At 35.3% G+C, this 27,377-nt stretch overlaps 1 protein-coding gene across 3 annotated transcripts in view; it reads left to right on the plus strand.

Moving 5' to 3' along the window:
- Positions 1-27,377, plus strand: part of CalpC (calpain C) — an 80,983-nt gene that overhangs the window by 26,667 nt on the left and 26,939 nt on the right. For all 3 annotated transcript variants that reach the window (XM_031970463.2, XM_031970465.2, XM_031970464.2), the window contains 3 exons: positions 12,833-12,976; positions 15,932-16,001; positions 26,953-27,235. In XM_031970463.2, coding sequence (XP_031826323.1) covers positions 12,833-12,976; positions 15,932-16,001; positions 26,953-27,235 — 497 coding nt within the window. The remainder of the gene's footprint in view (positions 1-12,832; positions 12,977-15,931; positions 16,002-26,952; positions 27,236-27,377) is intronic.

A 27,377-nucleotide genomic window follows, 5' to 3' on the forward strand; every position in this document is an offset into this window, starting at 1 on the left:
AATATGTAATACAATAATTCGCAATATAATTACCAAACAGAAATAAGGGGATAAGATATTTTTTATTTAGCACAATACCGTTGAGTTCCGTTCGCGAATTTTTACTTCATTAAAACTGTTACGATTGCGCGTGGAGAACAAAAAGGGAAAAAAGAACGTTCGAAGGAATAGAAAGTGCACGATTAGTCATCGAGGACGTAAATACTGAATCACGTGCGCGGCTCTCGAAGACTTTCCGTAGCTTTGAACCTGTACAAAGTTAAAACATGCGCCGTACATAATAATAGTATTTTGCACCGATTTTTCTTCTCTTTAAACAATTATTGATGCGTACGTCTTCTATCGTACCATATCATTACGTTCCATTTCTAATTTCTGCAGAACGTTTTATGGACTTATTAAAATCTACTTCATCTATTATAATACTATCTATAATCAGATAATTGTTGAAATTTCACAATATCTTGTTGCTCTTGTTTGGACGATTCCTGAGCTGCTATTTCAATACACTATATACATTCTGATAACTTGTGATAACACTTTCGTTTCTATTTTGTTTTTTTATTTAGAGATTGCTGAAATATTACGACAAACATTATGTTTATTATATATTTGAACTGAAACGAATCGAATGACGTTTGCATTTGTTAAACTATATTTGACACCTTCGTCACAAATATGTAAAGTATATAAATAACGTGATATTACAAGACAAGGGCTCACAGCACAGTACAACAATCAAAGGCCATCGACACATGCAGAATCCTCGTTGAACCGACAAAGCGCAACAGGAACAATTCCGGTGTCCCCGTAGCAATTCCCATTTTCTATCTCGCGTCTGCTCCAACGTTCACCAAGTTATTACCGTACCGATACGCGGCGAACACTCGGACTGGCCGCGTTTTATTATCCCCATTCGTAGCCGGAGATCCTCGGAAACGATCCGTAATTTGCGTTCGGTCCCGTGCCTATTCGGGTCCCGCAAATATACGGGGTGTCACTGATATGGTGGTACTAAAATACGAAACAAGCCGAATTTACATGCAGAAATAAATCAATGAAAAAGAATACAATTTTTTGTTTAAAGCTTTATGTTCAAGAAAATTGAGTTTGAAGAATTTTTCTTATATACTTTTTATTTTTCTGCGAGGTCTCACCTCGCGCTCACGTGTTCTGTAGGAATGACTTGATGGTTAGCTGTACAGGGGTAAGAGGCGTTTTTCCAGTTAACAGTTTTATCATTTTAATCGGCTACCTATAATCTATTAGCGAATAGCAAATTAGTGATACAAATACTAGGAATTAGGAAATGAAACCAACATAGAATTCAGCTGACCGATCTGTTTTCGTTTTTTCTCAGCCAATTCTCTGTTGGTTGTATTTCCTAATTCCTACTATTTTTTTTATTATTAATTTACTATTCGCTAATACGGTTACAGGTAGCAAACTAAAATTACACTTGCCAACTCTCGTGCAACGGACGGTATTTCGGTTGAACCCTGTATAGAATCTTGCGACTGAAATTCCGGAAGGCGGAGAGCGCTGGTCAGCACGAGCGGCGTGGCGTGGTCCACGGGGAGAGGCAGAAACCATAAAGGTTTTCTCTCGGCAGCTTTGCAGCCGCGGTAGTTTGTGCGCTTCAAGGCCGCACGGAGAACCAAGCGTGAAACTAGTCCGACCGGTACTGGAGTATGGTGGCTATTATACAGCTAACGTATACAGTGTGTCCGTGCTTAAACGCAACGTGCGTTGGATAGACATCTGGTCTATTCGTCTATGATTCGTTTCTTTTTTTAATTTTTTTCTCTTTCGTTATTTAACGTCTCATCGACTTCTCGGCGATTAGCGACATTCCCCTCAAGTTGTTAGATTTCCTTCCACAGGTTCACTATTTTGAGAAATCCAATCAGCTTGTTTCGGTTGCTCTGTGTTTTGAAGAGTTGCTGTATTTGATTTGGTATTCGGCCCTGCTGCAATGAGTTTTCATTTGCGTACATTCTGTTAGCATGTGTTCCATTGTGAATCTTTTGTTAGATATGTCACACCATGGATTAGGTTTTTTCGACATTAGGTGTTCGTGTGTCGACCTAGTGTGTCTGATTACTGTTCTAAATAATTTTGCGTGGTCTGGTCTGTTTTCTGGGCGCTTCTGTGCGTGTGGGTTTACTTCTTGATTCAATTGATGTATTTGCTCAGGATGTTCTATGGTCCATTTATTCTTTTCTTAGTTTTTCTCAGGGATTGAAAAGGTTTCGAAAATATCACTGCTCGACACTGTTTTATTAAGTTATCCCAAAAGTTTTTGTCGCTTTGTTCATACATAATGGATCCGCAGTACTTTATGTTCTATATCGTGATTGAATTGTGCATAATACATTCCTATCTATTACCTTGCTTCATTTTTTCGGAAGCCTCACAATGCAATGTTTCCGAAGTTTCTGCTAGACCAAACATTGAGGACCGAGCACGAAACGAACTTATAGGACAACCTAATATATCAGTTCTGACTGAAACAGTTATGGAAAACCGAAATAAAGTCGTAACTATTGTTCGGTATATCAGTTTCGAATATTTAATAATAATAATAATACTGATGATAATTATTATTTCAGTTATAATTAAAAAATTGCAGAAATTATATTTCAGAAAAATAACAGTTGTAACATGGGTATAAAATCGATATTATATATCCAATATTATTATTATCATCGATATACCTCAACAACTTTACGCCGACTCTCCACAGCAGCTCCAATCTGAACTTTCTCTGTATTCTGAAATTTTTCGGTTCTGCATTTTGCTACTCTATTTCGGTTCTGCGCTCCTTTCAGAAGAAATTTTTTCATGTCATTTGCAAGAAATTTCATTAAAGCATTATGAACAACAAAAGGGTTTTCTCTGTTGAACCTATTGTTTACGTACGGTTGCAACTTTTTCGTTTCGCGTGCCGCTTACATCGCTACATTCGCCTTTAACCCTTTGCGGTCGTGTGCCTACTCTCAGCCACCGAAGCTCTTTTATCGTTCTAATGGAGTGGAACCTAATATTTATGTTAACACGTCGACTACCATGCAAAACATCAGCGTTTTATGCAACGTGTTAAATAAAACGCAATTATTTATGACGTTCATCTGCAGTATTAAAAAGACAATAAATTTCATTTACTGTTTATAATCAAGTGTTACGTTGTTACTGTACACTCTGAAGAAATTAATTCTGACCAGCATGACGCTACTATTATATATAAAATTGATAAGACCATAAAGGGTTCACGTGTTAACACTTTAAGTCCCAAGTAGAAAGTTTTAGGAAAGATACATTTATTTTCACAATTTATATTAACTAATTTGTCATTTTTGAGGAAAATAAATATTTTTATACAAAATGCTATTCTACGAAAAAGATTAGTGGCTATTACTATATCGATTTTGTACTGGTGACTTCGCGACTAGTCCATCAGTTCGCATTTTACTGGTATTGAAATGTGTGGTTTTAAAACGATGCTATCGGGAACTAAAGGGTTAAGCTGTGATCACACTGTGTAGCGGATGGCAAGGGTGTTCGGTTTAACGCAGACTTGCCAACTCGCGGCTCAACAAAATTTACTCATGTAATTTACTCATTTACTTATTTACTTATTTATTTATCTAGTTATTTATTTATTTAATTACTTACTTATTTATTTACTTATATGTTTATATAGTTACTTATTTATATATTTATTTATTAACGACTGACCGCTACGACTAATCGGGTAGCTCACTCTCAAAGTGCTCCGATCGGAAAGGCTTAAACATGCTATTAATTTATGTGCGGTCGATAACACGTCTTTTTTCAATGAGTCCCAGGGAAGCTAAAAGATTGAACACCCCTGGATTAGCGGCAGGCGAACTCGCGCAACCCGGCACGTACAATGTAAAATCTCTTGTGGTACGTGCCACGGGCATTAGCCGGCCGCCGCGCATTGCGTTTCACGGTTTCCTAGGTCGAATGATGGCGCTCGACCGCTACGAGGAAAAAAGACCAGGCGAGAGGCCGGTGATTTCTTTAAAAAGTAAACAAAACGCCGACGCGGCTCCCCATGCAATGAAATCCGGCGAACGTTTCTTGCCGAACCTGCCTCAACGTAGGATCGGTTAATTTTTCATGGAAACGAACGATCGGATGCTTCACCGGCGTAGTTCCTTTGCGGATCATCGGGAGCTTAGGAGAAAATCACTATATACGGGGTGTCTCATTCTAACCTATGAATGCGGTTATCTCTGGAGCTATTCCTGATTATTTCTTTTTTATACATTTTTTATATATTTTTGTAAATTTTACAAATTTTATAAATTTTGTGTTTTATGAATTTCATATATTCTGTATATTTTATAAATTTGTCGTATATATTTTTGAAAGAAACAGTGGTGCAATAGTGTAATAGATTCTTTTTAAATTTTATTTGAAGTAGGAAATTTCTTGAAACGAAAATTTGTTGTTGAATATTTATTCGGAGTGTCTGGTGTCAGATTATAAACCAAAGAGGAGAAACAAGAGCACTGATCTATGGAATTCAAAGAGAAAATGCTGTAGTTATGTACAATATCTCTGTAACTTCTTGTCGGAATTCGAAATTGCAGTAAAGATTGAACGAACAGGGTATGGAATCAACGCATTTCATTTTTTCGTAGATTATCCGCGATTACCTAAATGTTTTCCAAATCGTTGGAGCGAAATGAATGGGCATTAGCCATTCATATCATTATGCTTATATTCATTTGGATCTGTTTACGCGAGGTTTTATCATATCGCGCGTCTCTCAGGTCAAGAACCTCAGGAATGTCAGATAACAATTTCATTCAATTATAACATCGAATAATTAAAGAATAGATATCTTTTGTTTCAAATCTAGATTACCATTTTACCAGTTTACTACAGCATAAGGAAATCCTTCGTCTGTGATCATATTTTTTATTATAAATATACATTTTAATATTAATAGACCACTCATATCGAGTTTTTAAAACTTCAAGGTTAAGTCCTGAAACTTCGAAGCTTTATAGAACTCTACGTCTTCCTCGAGCATTATAAAACCTTCAAGACTAAGGCTTTATGGTTCATCCTTAAGCTTCGAAGACTCAAGCTTTTTACAACACCAGGCACAAAGTTCTTTCATCCTTCTTTTTGTAAGACAGAAGAATTTTGTTCCTCACTTTATCCAAAATTATCGCCACTGCAACATTTTGCCGCAAACCGCTCGTGTGCGTTTAGCCTTAAACCGGTTCGTTGGATTAAAATTGAACAGCGACAGTCTGAATCATTCGGCCAGCCGGCCGGCCGGACGGACGGACGGACGACGGGTACATTGAACGCGTTACCTACGACACGGTTCACCGGACGTTTCTCCTAGTCATTATTATGTCACGGTTTAATAAGGAAATGTTCGAGGCACGTACTTAATTACCTTCCGAGCCATAAGGCATTCCGACGACCCGCGACACTGGCATTAGGGATTCGTAATAGTCAGCCGCGATGCTTTATGGAATTACTGTGTCTCGTTAATTGCCATGCGAGACGTTTCGGAGATTTTTACTGCTTCGGGGTACACCACGTTTTAAGTGTTCAATAAATTTTTTCAGAAACACGATGTTGACGATAGATTTATGAGCGTGTACTGTGAAGTTGATTTTGTTGCTCCTAGAAAAATGTTTGCTCATATAAATCTTGGGAATTAGAGCTTCAGAAACAGAATATTGGGATAGTTATTCTTATAATTGCATCAATTAAAATTGATACAAACTTTTAATGAAATAAATAATAAAATTTAATGTCTAGCCTGCGGATATTTATTTATATTATTATATTATTTATTTACCTTCACTTATATTACAATGGAAAATGGTTTGGCAAACGTATAGTGTAATAGTACTAGGCTTTGGAAGTTTTATATATTTTTTCGTACTGTGTGCATTCTGTGCACTTGTGTACTTTCAAATTTTCCATAAATGTGTACGAATCTGCAGTTTACTGTTAAAGCGATTTCGTGGACGATTATTGAGATTGTTTTACTGTTTATAGTTTACTGGCTCGTGTAACTGTATTTACGTTAATGACATCGAAAAATCTTTTTAATAAGAATTTAACGTTCTTGATGAAGGCTGGACATGTTATTTTCTTAAAGCTTGTGGACAGAAGCAAAACATTAAGATTTCAAAGTGAAAACAGGTCTGAGCCTCAATTAGCTATCTTCGCCGGGATAAAGATTTTCTTTATACCCCGTGAATTTTACCCTATAAAGGGTTAACGACAAATTGACTGACTGACGATTGCGACTATTACTTTTTGGATGAGAGCAGTATGCTTTATATAATTAAATAACATGTTCGATTTTCCCTTAGATTATTCTTAGATGCTGTTCGTTAAATTATTTTCATATTTTGTACCAAGCAAAAACATTTGGAATTACAAGCTAATTGATAATCAAAAGGGATAATGTATAAATGATACGGTGAAAGTTGTAAAATTTTATTATAGAATTATATTATTTTCAGCATTGTTTTTGTTACGTTCATTTCTGCTTCAATAAATTTCATTGCTTCGCCTCACTTATAACATGCCTGTGTTATCCAGTAATTGAAAATATAAAATTGTTCGATAATTCTACCGATCACAGGGAAGTATTGCAAAGACAACGCTCGGGTGAAGTAACCGATGATTTCCTGGAAAGTAAAATACAAGATGGATGGAACATTATATTTTAGAGTATTCTCTACACAATCAAAAATCATACAAAGGGTTGAATCGGATTAACCGTGAGACCTTCCATCGAGCTACAACAATATACACAGAAGGAACAAAACAAAAATTCTCTTTTGTCTAGTAAATTATTAGCGATTAATTGGTTTTTGCGGCTAATAAAAATAACAGAAGGAAAACACAATACTATACAAATTATCATAAAATTTATAAATTTATAAAGTATCATAAAATAGAACAAATAAATATAAATATAAATTCGACAATATAAATTTAACCCTTATCACTCCAACCAGTAATATCACTGCCAGGATTTTGTAGTTTTATTACCATTGGAGTTGGCTAAAAGTCCTTCGATACTATTCTTTGCATAATGAAGGGTTAACAATACAAATATTCCATTCTTAACAAGATCATTCGAAACGCGAGGTACAAGGTGCTCCTGGCGATTGCGAAAGGGTTAAACCGTGTCAACCGCGGGACCATCAAAGATACGACCCTTTGTCGAGCGAGCAACAATAGAAAAAGGACACGCCTTAACTTGGTATGCCAAGGTAGCGCCCGCGCGATCGGGCTAACCATTCGGCGGGCTTAACCTGTTAACTGTAGAATTTAATTTGAAAAATCTCTGATAATGCGCGCCATGAAATCAAATAATGAAGTGTATACTTGTCTAACGCAGGCCAAATGTATTTACAATATATTCTAACGAAAAGCTAAAGCAAAACGAAGGAGAATTATATGTTTATCTGAAAAAATAAATAATTGATCCTTGAAGGAATTAAAGTAAAAGCACCAGTAATTGACCTGGTATCCGGAGTTAATCATTTTCCAGGAAAACGTAAAAAATCAGGTTTTTAAGAGTAATAATCTTTTGATAAAGGCGCGATAGATATGCTGTCACATCTACCGACCCAACTCAAGGTAAAAACTAACGATTTATGCTTCCAACTTCCAATATGGAAGTAACTTTTTTTATTTCTGCTTGCCCTTTTACTGGTAATTTGACATAATCGTTGCAAATAAACGATATCAATGTAATCACCTTTAGTGTTCTTGGTTTTACTGTAAGTCGTTAACTGCTAACTAACATATGGTCAATTACTAGTTTCCTCGTTTTAAAGGACGCTCAACTCCCGACGCAAGTATTGAATTTCCAAGAATGTCTATCAAATTTAGATAATACAACTATTTCAGTTCGCTTTGTTACATAATGTAAGAAGTTCAAACAGCGTTTTTACGCGTAGAGTCTTTTTATTCAATAAAGGTGTCAATTATTAGTGCTTTTAGCTTAGTGTCATTCTGATTTTAAGATGACGTGTATACTCGACGAACGCAGTTAACTGATTAAACGCGAAAATGAATGCCCGTCGGCACGCTAATTGCCCACTGGATATCGAGTGTATTCACCGGCGTGTTAGTCGTGATCCTAATTGGAGCACACCGAATCGTTCGGTGGGCGCGTCTGTTGCCTCTTCTCGCGAACAATACCTGCAATCGCGCCGGTCCGATCGATCGTAATTACGTATTTCGCAATCGTGACGCTTTCACGAGTACACACACACATAAAGGCAAACATGCAGTCAGCAACAAAAGTATTCGAACGTCATGCACGCTTAGACACGATAAATGTTCCATAATTTGTTCGCGTATTGCTAAATATTTTTAAAAAAATTTATTGCGTGTATAGACACTTGCACTATGAATGCAATTGTTGATGTAAACTGCCTTTACTTTTAACCTGTGAACTGTAGGATTTAGTTTGAAAAATCTCTCGTTTTGATAAAATCGAAAAATGAAGTGTTTATCAAACGCAGGGTGAATGCACCCAGGATATATTGTAATGAAAAAACAAAACAAAACTAATATAAAATATTGTGAATTTTGATACAAGTGAAATTTTCATTATACAATTGATATTATTACTGTGATGTTTGAATAAATAAAAACAAATAAATACAATGAATTTTTATGTTAGTTGCTGTAAACGAGAATATTTAACATTATTCAGCAATTTTCAGAGTTAAAGATTAAATTCACGTGCATATTTAAAGGTTAAATGATGTTGATGTGAAGCCTTTAGGACCTAATGGCATCGCTTAGGAACCACATAATTCAGTGTTAGTGATTTAGGATCTAACAAATGTAGACTGAAGCATTAATTCGGTGCGATTCGCCTCGGTCTACCATAATTAGTTCTAAGTTAAACTGACTGTTATGGTGCTTGGTTTATATACTCAAGATAATATTAAAAAAGTAATAATACATTGTAACGATCGCTTCTCTATTTTTTCAAATTTAAATAGGAAACATCCGAACAAATGTAATAATAGTAAAAAAATGGTAACGTTATTGTATGGAACAATAATTTAACAATAACTTTTTAATATAACCCGTAAATCATCTCTCATAATGGTCAATAGTTATTAATCTACAATCGAAATTGAAGTGATTACAGTAAGATTCAGTTAATATCCAGTTACAGTTAGAAACCTCCGATCGAATAAAAAGTTGCATTCTACTCATTAGTCTTGATACACGATCAAGTTACATTTTACCTAATTTCGATAATAACGTCGGCGGCTCGTTCGACCGTGTCGAGGATCCTCTCGCGCGAAATGGCCAATACGGATCTCTCGATCTCTCTTCCGTGACGATGATTTTCAGTAATAACAGCACCGGGCTCTTCCAATAAGAACGGGCCCGATTTCGTTAGAATTCGAAAGCGACTCCGGGCGAGCACCATTCCGAGAGATCGTTCCTGTTTCTGTCCAGATATGGGCGTCGTGTAGGCGAACGAAACTGCCCTGTCGGAATGGCGATAAAAGAAACGGAACGTTGTTTAGCTGTTCCAATGAATAATTCGCCGTTCTTTCATCGCTGTTTCGTTATTTATTTTTGAAGATGTCGGATGTCTTGATTGCGATGAGTTTCTGCGATCCTGAACGGCGCCACTGTGACTAATTTGTCCGAAAACGTGGTCGAAATGTATGTCTTCGTTAACACTTTGACTGTCACGTCACCCAAATTCGGGTGACATCATTCTTTATATAAATTTAAACATTCATTTTCTTGGTAACTTATCAAACGAACCGAATTTTGTTGGGTGTATGAGATGTAAGGAAGATAGTAGAGCAATCGTTATGAGGAATCTTGACTATTTAGTTTCTATTTTACTAAGAAGGTTGTTTCGACTGTATAGGAGTTTCAATGAGCATTTACTTGACAGTTGAAGTGTTAATTATGCGTTGTTCCTTACGAAAATATGTGTTTATTTTTTTATTAGAATAGAAAACTACCCTTATAAAATTACCCTTAAGGTGTTTCACCTTAAAAAATAAAAACTTTGCGAGTTGATTTAGAATACAGTTTCAAGCAAATAATATCGTATAGATATAATCTTATTTCGAAATAATTAAGGAGTTATTGTTAATGAAAGTCATAGATACACCAGGAAGACGTATAAGGTAGTCGCAGGATGTTGCGCCTCATTTCGATTGGTATCTAAATACGTTGGTAGACAGTAAAAATTTTAATGGGCTGCATAAATAGACGGGCAATTTATTTTTAAATTAATTGTAATATCCACATTTTTATTATAAATAAAAGAGGTTTTATAGAATGAAATGCATGATAATATAACTTAAAAACTTGAATGTTATTGCATTTGTGTCATTTTGCATCACGATGAAAATGAATGCTATAGCATTCACATCTGCGAACGTGTTAAAGAACCTCCAAACATTATTTATACAGAAAATTATTCCTAAATTTTGCATGATAAGCGAAATTTACTGGCGTACGTTAAACTGTGCATTGCGACTGCATGTGTCACACTATAAAAAGTAGCTATAATTTGTAAGGTCGCAGGATGTCGCACTTAATTTCGATTGGAACTCGTTGAGGGAACTCTAAGTATCATTTAAAAAGAATCGTCGATGGATATGGACAAATCGTTATGCTTATAAGTAGTATATGAAAAATATATGCATTGTTGTTTATTATATTTTTTATATCATAAAGACAAAATATAGATAATATTTCTTTCTACTTTTTAATGTTAAGTTTTGGTTAGTTATACTTGTTGCCGTTTATAGAAATTGTTAGTGCGTTTTAATTTTGCATACAGCATAACCCATAGGATACTAAATCATAATTTACAATTCTAGCTTTGATAAAATTAGTCGGTTATTTAGTAACTTAATTTCAAAGTAGCTTCTTAAATTCTTACTTCGAACTGGAATATATCATATACCATGAATCTAATTCTCGGCTGATCTGTACGACCATGTTATACACCGTGAATCTAATTCGTAACAGGAGCTGAATGGGTTAAAAAAAGTTTTCATCGTTCGCTGGTTTGGATATGTTTTCTCTCGAAGTTGAAATGAGAAGAAGTACTCGTCGTGTAACAAAGACTCCCGCAGAAGAGAAAGTGATGACCTCGATGAAATGAGGCTTCGATGAAGTCTCGAAGTGCGTTATCACGACGCTTATCGAGGTCGGGATTAACAATTCCTATATGGTGTTCGTGATATTATATTTTTCATAGCTATCGTGACAGGTGTAACTAATCGGGACTTAACACATTGCGCATCGGCTAATTATCAAAAAAACTGAATTGTGCGGATAGCGATTTTCAGTGAGATCAATTTATATCACTATGTACAAAACAGACTCAAATATCATATTGTTATGTGATATATTTTAAATCGACAATTAGTTCTAACCAAATTTAAGATTTTTTAAAATGTTGTGATAATTAGCAATGTTATATAGTTAAGTGTTTTTACATAAAAACGAGATTTCTCGTTACCAGTATTCACTGTGTTAACACGAAAAAGTAGAAAGAAATGATCTTGAAGGAAGTGTAAGTAAAGTGTAAGTGTGAAAAATAAAGAAAGAATCTATATTTTATGTACACGACATAAAAAATATAATAAATAATATTGTTTTATATAATATTATTATATAATATTTAATAATACAAATACCAAATGCACAATATTTTTCTCTATCACAGTTTCTAATTAATTAATATTAAATATTAATTATTACCAACTAGATACATTCGATGCATTACTTTCTACTATTTTCTTTATTCAGTTTACACTTTTCCCATTCACTGTAAGTACTTCTATCTTGTTTACACTCTATTTCTTTCCAGACTCGTTCACTGCACTCTCAAATCCGCCACTCACTTTCCCGAATCGTGTTTCAAAGATGTTTAATATTCAGAAATATTGTTCTGAATATTTTCTACTTAATCCTTTTGCACCACTAACGCAGTACTATTAGCTCTTAGATCATTAAATTTAATACTTGATTATTATCAATGGGAGGCGTTTATACGCGTTCCTTGCTATTGGCAAATTGTATGATGAACACGAACGTATCAGTTTATGATTACTGTAACTACTATCTTATATTTTTGTATTGCTGTGATATTATAATATTATCATATAATTAAATTTTCATCTAAAAATGTTTTTATACCACTGCATCCTTATATATTCTATACTATGTACATCAATTTAATAGAGTCTATATTTTTAACATATACAGTTTATATTTTGTATTATACTATATTATAGTATTTTATATATATGTTGCAGTCTTAGTACTATTTACAGTACATTACATATACTACAATAAAGTAAAACATATGTATATAGGTATCACGGAGTTCACATTTAAAACTACATATAGTTTATATTTACACTGTTCTATATTAATAGTATAGTATAAAATAGTACATATTCTGAACTCCCATATAATGGAATTAGAATAAATACTCATAAACAAACGTTACGCGATAAAATTTGTAATACGATTATGTGAAGGACAAAAATATTGAAAATGCGAGACACGTGGATATATATTGTTACTGTTAATTTTTCTTCTTCCATTTCTAGTTCATTATGAATATTAAACAGATAATATACCGATCTACTTACATAGTTACAGTTGTGACAGAAACGTTAGAAGAATGTTAATCGGTGATCAATGAGGGGAACGGTTGCTTAATGGTTGCGTTAACTGTTACGTGCCCGTATGGAAGACACTCTCTCTTAGATAACACGAATTGTTTCAGGACGTAATGAGCGAGTACGAACGTATCAAGCGTTCGTGCTTGAAACGAGGTGAACTGTGGGAGGATCCCGAATTTCCAGCCACTCAGACGTCGGTCTTCTATCATCAAACCCCGCCATTTCAGTTTCAATGGAAACGACCAAAGGTATTCTTATTAATTACACAATAACATTAATTAGGGTAATTCCGCGGATGATGACCATATCTTCATTGAAACGCACTTAAATGAAAACTAAAAGCATTAGAACCACAGATTTGATTACCAAGTAAAGTTTAATTATTTTCTTACAAAATAATCGATAAAAATTAAAATTACAAATGACAAAATGTCCGTTAAGCTTGTAATGGTATCGTTTATAATATCACTACAACCAATCGCAAAATCGTAGATACCAACTGCTAGCTCGAGAAATTCGATAACCATCCTTCAAATAAGGGTCGTGAGTAATTAGATTCGTGGAACGCAGTGTTCGTGAAATCGGATTAGCGAAATTCGATAGTGCCAACTTTGAGATCGCACTATTTAATAATACTGATAACTTTCAACTCGTTGAAAACGATAACAGGGTTAACAGGGATAACATTTTAATCGAAAGACATTATCTTGACAAAAGTTATTAACTATTGTTAATAATAGTTATTACAGCACCATTAATACAGATATAATTAAATTCTAAATGATTAAAATGAAAGATATGCTCTAATCAAATACTCCAGCAACGAGAATCAAAAAAACTCGATAAATGAAATTATGTACTTTGTAAATTCTGATGTAGTTTACGGAAATTCGATAAAAATTATAAGATAAATTTTGAATGCCGTCCCTTGTAGAAATGATCATTGTTTTTATTCGAGAACACTCGAGTAAGTCGCGTTGACTATGTAGGTAACAACGTTCACGCGATATGTTCGCAACGGCTTGCTCTAGTTCCTACGGAAAGGAAGGGCGAGGAATATGAAGCCCAGGAACCGTAACGGAAACAGTGCGCAACCTTGACACATAGACTGCTTCTTTGTCATCCTCGTGATTATAACCGCGTAACGAGAAGCCTCGTTGAACTGGGATTCATCTAACAAAACTAACGGATCCCTTTTACACAGAAATCATACTCTGTAACAATTAATTAAAATAACCTGCTCAGGGCGGAAACAGTCTTCCATCTTTCCTAACGTTGCTTCTGAAAACCATTGACCAATTTCTTTCAAGAAAATGTTGAGCGCAATTGAGAAAAGAATCATAGGGCAAGGGTTTACCCCTTGACGAAGAATTTAAAGAGAATTTAACCAGCATGAATATTTCTCAATTCTTTTGAATTTAAATTAAACATTATTCTTCTGTTACCGATAATTATACTTTACAGGAAACATAGACATAGAATATACTTAGAATTTTTCTCTTTTTTCAATAAATTATTACCGTTAAAGTAGTTGCATCGATTATAGTTGAGAAATAAATCGTAGTACAAGCGGTTAGTATCCAGATAAGTATTTATGTCCTTGTCAATTAATGGTCATCCTTTCTCGAATGTATCGAACGCCGCGTTTCAACAACAACAAGGTCGGCTATTGCGTTAACGCGTTAAGCATTACGCGATGTCCGCGTGTCACGGTTTTAACGCGACCGGAAAGGATCGGTGGAGAGCGTGACACGAGTAGCGAAGAGGAACGATGAACCGAATATCCTGTGTTGAACGAGCTGGTGACCGAACCGTGAATCAGAAGGATACTATTTCACCACCGTCAACGATATAATATTACGAACCGATGCGATAGAGGTTTCGCTGGATTAACACGTTCCCGTCGCGTAATCGTGCGAATAACAATGCCGCGTTCTGTGTCGCAAAACTACGAACGATTGTTACGTGCGTCGCTGATTAAAATTATTACGCGTGACGCGACATCGAAATGGTCCCTTTTATGTTTTTCGCTTTGAAATCACACTGAATAGGAAAGGAATAGAACAGAACTCCAGCGATTGCAATACTATGTTAAATTCCAGGTCGCGAAATCAAATAAAACTGTTTTTTAAATTGTCGAGAGTTTTATTTAAGTAAAGGTGACGAGATATACAATAGAACGTTGTTGCTGTTAAATATTCTTCGGGAAACTGCTATATACAGGGTGTCCTTGGTTTTAATGTTAAAACTTTGTCAGTATATTCTACGGCATTAAATAAGAAAAACATGTTGTGGAAACATAGTTCACATAGAGATTTATTAAACAGTTATAACAAAAATACGGAACGCAAGTGATATAGTAATAGTAACCGACTTGCTGTTACTGCGAGCATTGGTTTGAATAGATCAATGCATTTACTACTTGACATCGTCATTTTCAGGGTTAATTAATGTTTCATTTCAAAATGTTTACCGTCAATACACGATTGACAAAGATCAAAGATCGCATTTATAACTGTGCGAATCTCGTTTCTATTCTGTTTCATTTTATTGATTGAATTAATGAATTTCATCCGCGGTTAATTAGAATTATGAACGAAAATAAATGTTTTATATGTTTTATAATCGTTCCTTAAGAAGATTCGAAAGTACCTACCAAACACGGTCTCATAATTGTATGCAAATTTCGTGGTCGTTTAAAATAATTTGTCAGAGCTTGTTCGCTGAATCTACAATCTCGGAACAAAGGATGATTATATAACACTTCTCCGTTCGTTCTACAACGCGTAATTATTCCGGGATACGGACTGCGGAATGCGATCCGTGATGTGCAGCCCGCGACCCGCCATCTTGGCGGCTCGGTTTTTGCGACGCCCTGTCTTTTTCTTGTCGTTTTCGCCAGTCAGAAACGGTTTCTGTTTTGTTTCCGGTTCGGGATTGATCATTTGCACGGAATACCGTGCACACGTTCGGGTTGCCGTCTTGTACGTGACGGGGAAACATTAATTGGCTGTAATTAGAGCCTTTCGGAGACTTGAACGTCCGCTGATTTACGGCTTCACGGTCAAGATCGTTACGTTTTCCGGCCGTCCCTGGAGATTTTTGGTAGTAATTTATGTTTATCCACGCGTAATGTACTCTAATTCCTGCCTCGAAGTGCTCTGCTAGAGATAATATTGAAGAAATCTTTTATTCTTTTTCAGGAATTATGCAATCGACCGATTTTCGTGAGCGATACACCGGCACAGTTCGACGTGATACCCGGCAAAATGGGTAAGATAATTACTGATTGTAAAAGTGTAACTAAAATTTTCATAGTAGTTATGAATAAACATTGTGTGCACCGACACTGCCTGTTAACTTCTCCTATAATGTCAACTCGTGAAAATTTTCACTGAAATTCGGTAAATTTAAATGTTATTTCTTTCTTTTTCATATAAATGAAATATTACTGATTTATCATTAATCTTTGACCTTTAGAGTAAATGTGAACAGAATAAGCATGAAATTCTTTTTCTTGTTTACTCAATTATTAACGATAAAGTATAATGGTTCTGTTAAGACAATTGTAAAAGAAATGATAGGACAAGGGGTTAATATAATGTTATTGATATTTTATGTTGATATAACAATATTATTATGTTGTATTAATGCAATTCTATATTAATACAGGTAATATTATTACCTATCTAATAAAAATAATATAATTATGATACAGATAATAAGAAATTTTAAAAAGAGGCAAAAGCAATGTACGTCATGAAAAAATAATTTCAATGAACGCTTATCAAACTTTTGAATATTACATACTTTAATGAAACATGCAACAATATTAGTAAATGACCTAGTAGATTTACTATTAAATATTTACGGTTCTTATTTGTCGATTATAAATGTCTACGTACTTTTACGTTACATCGTGAATTAAGTCTATAATATAATTGATATAAAAAGATTAAATAATAAAGAATATTGCAAACAAAATGTTAATATTACCCGAAACGTTTTCCGGATTGAAATAAACTGAAAAATGCGAAGGAGAATTTATCCGTGGCTCAACCTTCTATGTTTTTTTTTCGCAATTCATATTATTATTATGCACATTCCATGCATTCCTCGAGACTCGTTCAGCTTCGCGATAACAAAAATCAAGTGATAGAACGAACGAGGAAGAACTCCGCGAAATAAAACTACCGACGAGCATTCCGGTTTCGCATTCCTGCTTCATCTCTGCTCTGGATCGCAGAATCCTCGCGGTAAAATTTAATATTGTTCGAGTGTACTTACCTGTACTAACATATGGAATAGTTACAAATCATTAGCTGAATCTTCAACGCGTACTATGTAATTTGTCAACGTTGCGAGCTTTTTCATTCGTTGATATATTTTTGTTTCAAAGAAAATTAAGTAAACAATAATGCTAACGTATGAAAAATTAATAATAACCTATCTAATAATCTATAATTACTTCTAATCTATAATTACAATAAATCTAATGATCTAATAATTTATAATTACCTCCAAACTTGTCTCTGAAGTCTCTACAAAAATTTTATTACTAATCCAAACGTGCTATTTTTCAACACTGATTATTATTATAAAAATTTACGTAAGTATATAAAATATTTAAAAATATATATAAATCAATAACATAATTTCAAACAATAAGTTCGAAGCAAACACGCTAGAGCATCTTCCTACAAAGCGACCGCCATTTTGAATGCAACGAACCGACACGAAGAGAATAATTTGCAAGTTGATATACGATTTAGTAATACAGTAATACAGCAGCATCGCGGTTCCTTATTCTGTTGCCAGTCGCAATAAACATAGCTTGTCGTGCACATGAAATATAATCAGAATAATTGAATACTATGAGATTCAACAAGCTTGCGACACAGTCGGACTTCAAGGCGTCGCGTGCACGCGCGTGAGACGATGTTATTACCGGAAACGTGAATCGGGACTCCGGCGTCGAACTTTTCCTCTGAACGACCTCGAAATCGCGTAAACCCTGAAACCGACTCGGTAACCTTTGACGAACGTGGGAGATAAAGCGTGGTCGTTACCGCGGGACTCGCCGTTCCTCGACGCGCGTCGGCATACGACCACGACTTTCTTCGGCTGGGTTCGATCTGTGAGAAACACCGCGATGCATTCAATATCCGTGGCGATTTAATTAACGAACGACCGAGCCGCATTGTGTGATAATCGTACGGCCGACTGTTACGTCTTTATTTTTGCATCACCACGAAAGAATGCCGGCGGTCCTTTAAAACCGGGGATTTTAACGAAACACGGAGAACTTTTACTTTCGATTTTGAGAGCCAGTTTTTATATCCTTTCAATATTGTTCGTGATTTTTTTTCATATTCTTCGTGACAGAAGGTTTTTCTGGGTTCTGAAAATTGGAATTTTGATGAAATGTGGAGAACTTTGACTTTTGATTTTCGGAGCCAGTTTTTGTACCCCTAGAATGTTCGTGAATTTTCTTTTCGTGTCTGCATGATTATTGAAATTAAGATGTAAGATTTATAAAACCCCAAACTTTGGAATTATTTTACGAGTTAAGTTTTTTCTATGAACATTTTCTACGAAACAAATGTCTTCTCTTTATCCTTCATGTTTTTGACGATTATTGTATCGACACCTTGAGAAATTCTCAATAGTAAAAATTTTAAGTGGATAAGACTGTATATTTCACATGTTAGATTATAAATATACGGAAGTATTGATAAGAATTGCAGCTGAAACTAAATATGCAAAGAAAATGTAATAATCTAAGTACCGAAATAAGTACACGTATCACGTTTAGATAATTTAATACTTAGTTAACTCTATCAACGCTTGTCCAATTTATAACCCATGTCCGATGACTTCGTCTTTATTCGAGCCGCGAAAAGAAAATTTGTCTTGGTGTAATAAGTATCTATCGTTCTTAATCATACATGTAGACAAGATGTAATATTAGATGTCTTCTATAAATTTTACAACTCTTGATAATCGTGAGGGAATGCAAGTAGGTAATGTTCCTCAATAAGCTGTTTATTACCAATAACGCTCAGTCTTATCGAAAATTTCTCTGTGGTCATGGCCTACGGTAATAATAGTAAACAAGTGTTGTAGAAATTAACGTCAAATCGAATTTAATGAACACGACCATGAACACATCAGACAGCTTGACGTATTTATTTATTATTTTATTGCCTAACCAGGAAGATGGCGCAGAAGCCATCGCATAATCCACATGAATGTCGTCTTCATTATTGGAATATCTACTTAAAATTAAACTCTTCGAGTTGTAAGGTATTCGTTATAAATCTTCACAAGTGTATCTGACAAGTTGAGATTATATTTGAAATTAATGTATTCTATTATTATTAATTCACTAATAGTTTTTATAAGTATTTTCTTACTAACGGTAACATCGAATAGTAGTAAATTAAATTACATTAAAAATAAAAATTTAATTTCTTGGTACCCATGATCAGGAGTATTTCTATTTGCAGTACTCTTGAAATCATATTAGACCATAACTTGGATCAGTTATTCATATAAGTAGAAATAAAAGAATTCGTCCTTGAAGGGATTAAATAATTTAATACTCCAATTTTCTTCATTTTGTGTATTTTGCTTCGTGAAAACGTGCAGCGTTCAACGTGTTCATATGTATAAATAACTTTTTCAAAAATGTTCCTTCAAGTGTTGTATACCTATAAAATTGGTTGTTTCGAAAATGAACATTCCCTTAATCAGTTAACTGTATTTGGACGAGTATACTCTTCAAAAACAGCTGACTGGTTTACACGTTGAATGCCGCACAATTTTATAGAGCAAAGTACACAAAACGGAAAGAATTTAATATTAAATCATTTGATTGAATTGCATTATTATTATTCCATGTTCATCGAGCTGAATGTCATTACATTAGGTTGCATTTTTTGTGATATAGAAATCTTTCTAAATAATCATCGTTTAATTGAGTGAACTATAGTAATTCAATTTGGTTCGGGGTCACCGGTGACCTCCATGGCATTCAACGTGCTAATAATATCGCACACTGTTTTCGTGCCACCGTTTTGTCACGGAGTGTACATTCTACGCAGCCAGGAAGAGTGAACGTATTGCGGCCGGGATGTTTATCGCGCGATCGTCGTCCCATGCCCGCGGAAATTACAGCGACACCGGGTATAGACGGGACCGCGGAATGCATCGCGGACTTAATCTCGTGTCCGTTGGGAGCCGGTGTAATTCAGCGGCGCGGCCGCCTGGTAGACGGAAGTCGAGCGATCCGGGAATTCGTGCAAACGCATTCCTCGGGATGCGCCATTCCGCCACACCGAGCCTCGTGTCCCGTTAACGCGAGCGCAGCACGCGAGGACGACCAGCGCACGGGCTTTAACGACACGTGATCATTTTTTCCTCGACCTACATCACGGATCCTCGAAATTCGCCCTATTTCGACCTGATTTCCTTGTAAACCAAGGAAGAAACGATTTTGTTTTTGTATTGATTTGCTGTATTTAAGATGGTTAGTTTTTTTAGTTGGAATTTTTAATTATGCGAGTAGGAACGTATAATTTATATATTATATGTTCACGTAAATAATATTGCAGAACAACTTTCTTTTATTTCATAATGAGATATGGATAAGATTAGTGTCTGTTTATTACTATTTGCTTTTCTGACAATTCTTGTCTTTTATCATTGGTATCTTTTGTTTCATTTTTTGTTTCCTATGTAAATTTTCTGATTAGATTTTTCTTTTCTGTGTAAATATTTTGTTTAAATTATTCTTGTTTTATATAGATTTTCTATGTAAATTCTTGTTCATCTACAAATGTAGTTGTACGAAGTTTTGACATTGATTTAAAATATCTGATCATCAAGCATATGAACTGAACTGTGACTTCGACGGTGTAATTAAATTCAATTTTAGTAGTGAGAATATTTACGAATTCTTAAATTAAAAAATTTGTATTTATCTTCTGTTTTTGAAATAGCAGACTTGTGTTTTTTAAGAGTGTCTTTTCGAAATTGAAACTGATAGTATCAGAATAATTTTAATCGATAATTATTATTTCATCGAATTTGTTTTCTCGATTAAATAATAATTCTTGTTCTTATAAGTGCTTTAGTGAGTCTCCGTTGATTTAATGAATCTCAAACAATTTCACTGTTAATTTCATTAAGAAGCAACGCTCGTACGCTGCTGAACATACTATCTAATTCAACATCAAGGCAACAACTTTTCTCAAGGATTTTCATTCGCATAATCACACGCGGCGAGCACCGAACTAGACCGCGTCATTATTACGCAGCAAGGAAAACTCATTTTCACCGGAATCCACAATCGAATTTTTTATTTTTATTTATTTAAAGTTAACTAACGAGAGTTTCTTTTTTTCGTAAGTGTAGAACAATATGTGATAAAAAGTTAAGTACGATACGGGGAATTAATTTATAGCTGAAGGTAGGCTAATGATATTTATATAACAAAAGGAAAGCACTATAGGAGAAAATGTTTTACAATACAATATTTTGCAATACAATATTTCACAGTACAATAGTTTACAATACAATACTTTAAAATGCAATATTTTACAATACAATATTTTGCAATACAATGTTTTACAAATTTTCATTCTTTTTCATGAAAGTCCAAGTTCCATGGCTCACGAACGCAACCAACAAAGACATTAATTTTTCCTGAGCTGTTCCAACGAGCATAACTCCTTTTTCCGCTCTACAAGCGTTGACACACATGTTTCATATTTCGCGAGAAAAAAAACCGTAAGTGTGACGCGATTGTACGAACAATAATTTTATGTCTGAAGTTTTAATAAGTGCGGCAGTCTTCGAGGAATCCATTAAAGCGGAAACAACAGTTACGCGATTCTTACGCGTCACGATTAGAATTTCTAATCGGCTGTTAGAACGCGGGCTCGGAGAAAGTCCGCGTGAATCCTCTCCGGCGTTAATCCGAGAATACTTTTGTAAACTTTTCGCGATTAGGAAATCGAACCTTCACTGGCGTCGCGTCACATCGCGTTGATGAGCTCAAGGTTCATTGAATCACGGATCGTGACCGATTGTTTCTCTTTCATGAACACCTGCACGGATCCGCGAACCCTTCGGACTCGTCGTTACACAACCGTGTTTGCAGTTCTTGACATCGTTGTCAGCGTAGAAATCGGGCAACTGGCAGAATCGAACGTTCCTCTGGTTAAATATTTGCATAAGGATCCGTTCGAGTCAACATTCGTTGCAACATGTTGTCCTCTGGCTTATGAAGACATTACCATGCATGCAAGATAAATATTTTCTTTCGAAGAAAAGGTTTTCGAATCAATTTTGTTGAAAGTTCTCTTGAGCTCGTTTTCGTTGAACTGAATAGACTTATTCCTTCATTGTACAAATGGCTCATTCGTTGATCGACATGTGAATTTGGAGCATTTCGTATAACATTACTTATTGCAGCATTATAAAGACAAATAGTATTCGAATTAGTCATTAATGGCTTGGTATCATAGTTCCGTCTTACTGAACATTTTAATTCGACGTCAGTTTTCTTCTTGCAATTATTTTGTAATTTTTGCTGATTTTTTAAGGGGTGGATAAATTTTAAGACAAGAAGAAAGAATGTGCTTGTAGAATATTCTAAGAGAGCAACTTGAAAGTTAAAACGACAAGGGTATATTGGACAAAGTGATTTCGTAATAAAATAGACACCTTTGATTTGTTATTCCACTGAATGCTGCGATGTTTTCCAATAGTACTGAATTAAGAGACATTTTATAATTCACCTGATATTATAAAATATTTTATTGAAATGTTTTGAACGAAGATAAGATTTTTTGTAGGCGTTACAAACAGTAACGTCATTAGTATTTTTAATACATATAAATTATTTTTCATATCTTGCCCGAACAAAGAATAATAAATAAAAGTTATTTGCTCTTTCAGAGTATTTACAGTAAATTTCGGAAACAAGAAGAAACAAAAATTGAGGTTAGTTTTGTATAGTTACATTAGATATTCTTTTTGAAACATTTTTGAAAAATTTAACCTTAAAATACACTTCAGACCGAAGAGTCTGTATTAATTTACAAATCATAAATATAAACGAAGACGGCGGCCATCTTGTAAGCCACAGACGCCTTCCATCTTCCTCCTCCATCTTCCGCTCACTTCATTCCTAAAGAAGAAGACGAACAATTTTCGTATTTTATTTCATATTTCACCAAACAGGTTCCCCAGTGCACAATCTCGGGCGCTATGTTCACCCGACAAATATGAACACGGGCGGCAATGAGAAAAATACCCGTCGAATCTACCGGGTGTCATGAAAATAGGTTACCAACTTTGTGCTCAATAAAGAAAAACAAAACTTTTTCTTTCCAAGATACACATTCCTGTTCACACCGATTACAATTGCTACTAAATATACAATTTCGAGTGCCACTATAGCATTTCTTATATTTACATAAGTGTAAATATGTTACAGCAACTTACATTGATACTGAAAGCTGCCAGTTTAACCCTTCAAAAACACAATATATATTTATGTAATCGCATCAATCAAAATCGAGATAAACGTTCGCTAAATAATCTTTACAATATAACATATTACATATATATTTATTGTAGTATCTAGAATATTTATTGTAGGATGAATGGTTTGTTGTGCGTGCGTAAGGGCGACCAGGTCGTATTGCGATGGACCGGCGCCGGGATGTTTGGAAAATAGTGTGACTGCGTTTAGAAAATCTCGAGTGGCTGAAAGAATGCGAGGAAGAGTGTCTGAAACTGAGCGATTGAACCGTGAGAAAAGCGTGTACGTGACAGCGTGAATTTTGACTATGGACGAAAGATGCGAGTGAGAAGGGTGCAAGGGTGAGAAAGACAGAGCGAATGGGGGTGTGTGTTAAAAGCGAGTGGGAATGCGTGCGAGAAGGACATTTTGGTGAGAGACAGCGGAGAAGAACATTTTTGTGCGTGATAGAGAGTCGTGTGTTGGCCTTCGTGGTATTAAGTTGTTTGTCCACATTGTTTCTTTATCTCATTACATGTATATTGTTTCCTAATTCTCTTTTTACTGAAGATCCACATTTTCAATATCTATAATAATAGTAGCCCCACTATAAACTTGGGGGCTCGTCCGGGATCACTATATTATTTATAATTATTTATAGTTATCATATATTCACATGTTCCTACACGTATATGTACACACGCAAGTACGCACGCACGCACGCACGCACGCACGCACGCACGCACGCAAATTGCAAATTTCTAATATTTCATCTTAAATTCTTATATACCTGTACACCTATATATAATATATTATATTTTATATAAAATTCCATGACCAGTGTTTCCTTCCCACTCGGTATACCTAGCACCGAAGCTCCACGCGTGCGTCGGGTTCAATAAAATCCCGGAGCGATCGACACGGGCCTTTCCATTAGATCAAAAAGGAAAACGGGGAAACGGAGGTACAAGAAAAAAACGATATTTACATACGGAACGGATCGAATGATACGACCGGTCGCAATTGTCCGAGTTATTTAACCCGTCCGGTTCGGGCGGACAGGTTTGTCCCCCACGTGGAAACGTATTTGTTTACCCGCGCGAACTGGACACTCCGGCCCCCGGTTAACTCATCGGGTAATCTTTGCAGTATTAAAACCGGGTCTCTCTCTTTCTCTCTCTTTTTCTTTCTTTCTCTTCCATTCTCCCCCCCCCCCTCTCTCTCTTTGGCCGGAGATAGTGAAAGTGGATCGACGGAGGCCAGGCCCGTTTGAATAGAGACACAATTTAATCGAGCTGCAATTACGCGGGACGTGAAATGATCGATCGCTGTTGTATTAACGCCAATTTACCGAACGAAGTTAATTTGAGGAGAAAATTACCGCGAGCGGCGTGGTCATATTTTCGTCTACGTGTGCTCGGTTATGCAACCGATCCCGATATCGTTTATTACCTTTTCGTTGTTGATTCGGGGAAAAGAACGGTTATTTTTAACCCTTCGTATTCGAAACATTTTTCATTGGAAGTATTCAACGTTTTCCAGGGAGATGTAGACATCTTATGGAATTTAGGGGGAGATTATAAATCAATTAACCCCTTGCCCTGCAATGCGAGTTGTGGCGAAGATTTCTAAATTTTCCAGATTTAACAGCAATTTATAGTAAAGAAATTTTATTGTATAGAATATTTCAGAAAATAAATAGTTTCATGTGTTAGTTACCGTGGGAAACACTTTATTAGTAACAGAAAACAATCATATTAATAGCTATCATATTATCAATCATATTATCATTAATTGCGAAGCATTATTGTGTTTGGTAGCACGTTAAATTTTCTGAAAGGCAAATTAAATAATCAAATTTCTTAATATAGACAGACTAACAAATTTTATTTTTCCATGATTTATCATTGAACATGTTTATTTACCACTATTCAGAAGCAATTTGCTTCTTTATTTTCTTCTTAGAATAGTTATTATTTTTCTACCGGAATACGTGGGTTATATGCTTTGTTAATGTTACATATTATTATGTTATATTTTTATTTTATTATGACAATTACAAAAATGATAATAATGGAAAAAACATATATAAAACATCGTGTTCACGAAGAATGTAGTGATCCTGTTGTGTTATTCATATGTCCAATGTACAAAAGAAAGAAAGAAAAAAATAAATATAATATAAATTCAAAAAAGTGGAAAATTTGTTTATTTATTTTTTTTAATTCCATAAATATTCATTTCTCGTGATTAAAATGAGTTTTATTTACAAATTACCTAGGTGTTCCATATTAGGAACAATTTTTCAAATTGCTGTTTACGACTTTACATTTTTTACTGTGATCTGAAGACATTCAATGCATTGTTATCGATCTTTACATGAATGTTTATTAATTTCTTCGTGTTTTGATATAAGTTTTATTGAAAAAAATGCATATCTCTCGCTTTGGCAAGCTTTCCAAATCAGCTGTTCCATACTACATAGGTGCAGTTACCTTACTACATCGAAAGATCGAAAGTGTACATTCGTTAATCATAATTTGTAAGCCAACGAATTCAATGTTTCCTCATTAATCCGAATAGAATTTGAACAAATTTCTCCCGGAGTAATTAAGCTGTGATATGTTACGTAAGGAAGCAGACGGAAATTTTGTAGCGGAATAGGAGAAGCGAACGTGAGAATCTATGAATATCACGTGAAGGTGTATGAAAATTGTTCGATAAATTATGGAACAGTCTCGGCGATTCTTCCTTTTTCCCGTCGATGAACTTCAACGGAGCCAGAACAGATTCGTAATCGTAGCTCGGTGTGTCGCAAGATCGTGAGAACATTTTCTGGGATCGAAGAGCGACGTGTCGCGATTCACTTTCGTTCTCGAAGAAACTAATCGCACGGATCCAGCCTTTAGAATCGCGCGATTTAAGTATTCTAAAATTCAACGTTCGAATTGAACTTAAATATTCGGAAGGAAACATTTCTTTTAGAAAACAAATTACTCCAAAAATTGGAGACGCATACCTTTACTCAAAGAGGGACTGCTTTTTTAAATACGACGAATGTAAATAAACTGCTCCATAGATTGATGTATTACATTACAGGTCACTCGAGCACTAAAAATATTAGTAAGATACTATTCTATAGGTCTTACAGGATTGTAAGCACACAGTCCTTTTACAGTCGCCGCTGAAAAGCGTTACTTGGTGATTCTATTGATTTTATAGATTTCAATTAACTGTTAGTAATACAATTTTATAATGAAATAATTGAATTTCCAATTCTTTTTCCTAAAAATGTTACTTGTTATTCGATGTTTCAATCTTCAATCGTTCTATCGTCATAAATTTCAATGAATCGTTAGTGATACAATTTTATAATCAAACAATTGAATTTTCAACTTTTTTCTACAAATTTTACTTATTTATCGACATTACCCCCAAGCAAATTGAATTACTATAATTCACTCAATTAAACGATGATTATTCGCAAACATTTTTATATTATAAATAATGCTACCCATTGCGGTGACATTCAATTTGATGAACGTGCGGATGATAATAATTCAATTCAGTCAAATGATTTAATATTTTTTTTTCCATTTTGTGTATTTTTGCTCTATGAAATCGTGCAGCGTTCAACGTGTTAAATACAATTTTTGTTCTATATTTAACCTTCGTCTCTTTCGGATTCAGGCGACAAATGGCTGGTGTCCTGCCTGGGCGTTCTCCACCTGAGCAAAGGACTCTTCTACCGGGTGGTACCAGCGGACCAAGGTTTCGGGAGCACCGGTGAGCCCTCGGGATCGCCGACCGCCGAATACGCCGGCGTATTCAGATTCCGGCTATGGTGGTGCGGCGCGTGGGTCGAGGTTCTCGTCGACGACAGGCTGCCAGCGATTCACGGGCGGCTGGCTTTCGTGCAAAGCCGTCACAGTGATCAATTCTGGCCAGCTCTTCTGGAGAAAGCGTACGCCAAGTGAGTATCTCCTCTCTTGGACAAGTGCTCTCTTATTTGTCAGTCACGTGTGCGCTCGCGCATGCATGGGACTCTGCCTCGTCTTTTCTCTTCCACCGTTATCTTTGAGTCGTCACCAGGAATCGGACGAAGGAAAAGCTGT

Source organism: Nomia melanderi, chromosome 7, assembly GCF_051020985.1.
Source record: "Nomia melanderi isolate GNS246 chromosome 7, iyNomMela1, whole genome shotgun sequence".
Lineage (NCBI taxonomy): Eukaryota > Metazoa > Arthropoda > Insecta > Hymenoptera > Halictidae > Nomia > Nomia melanderi.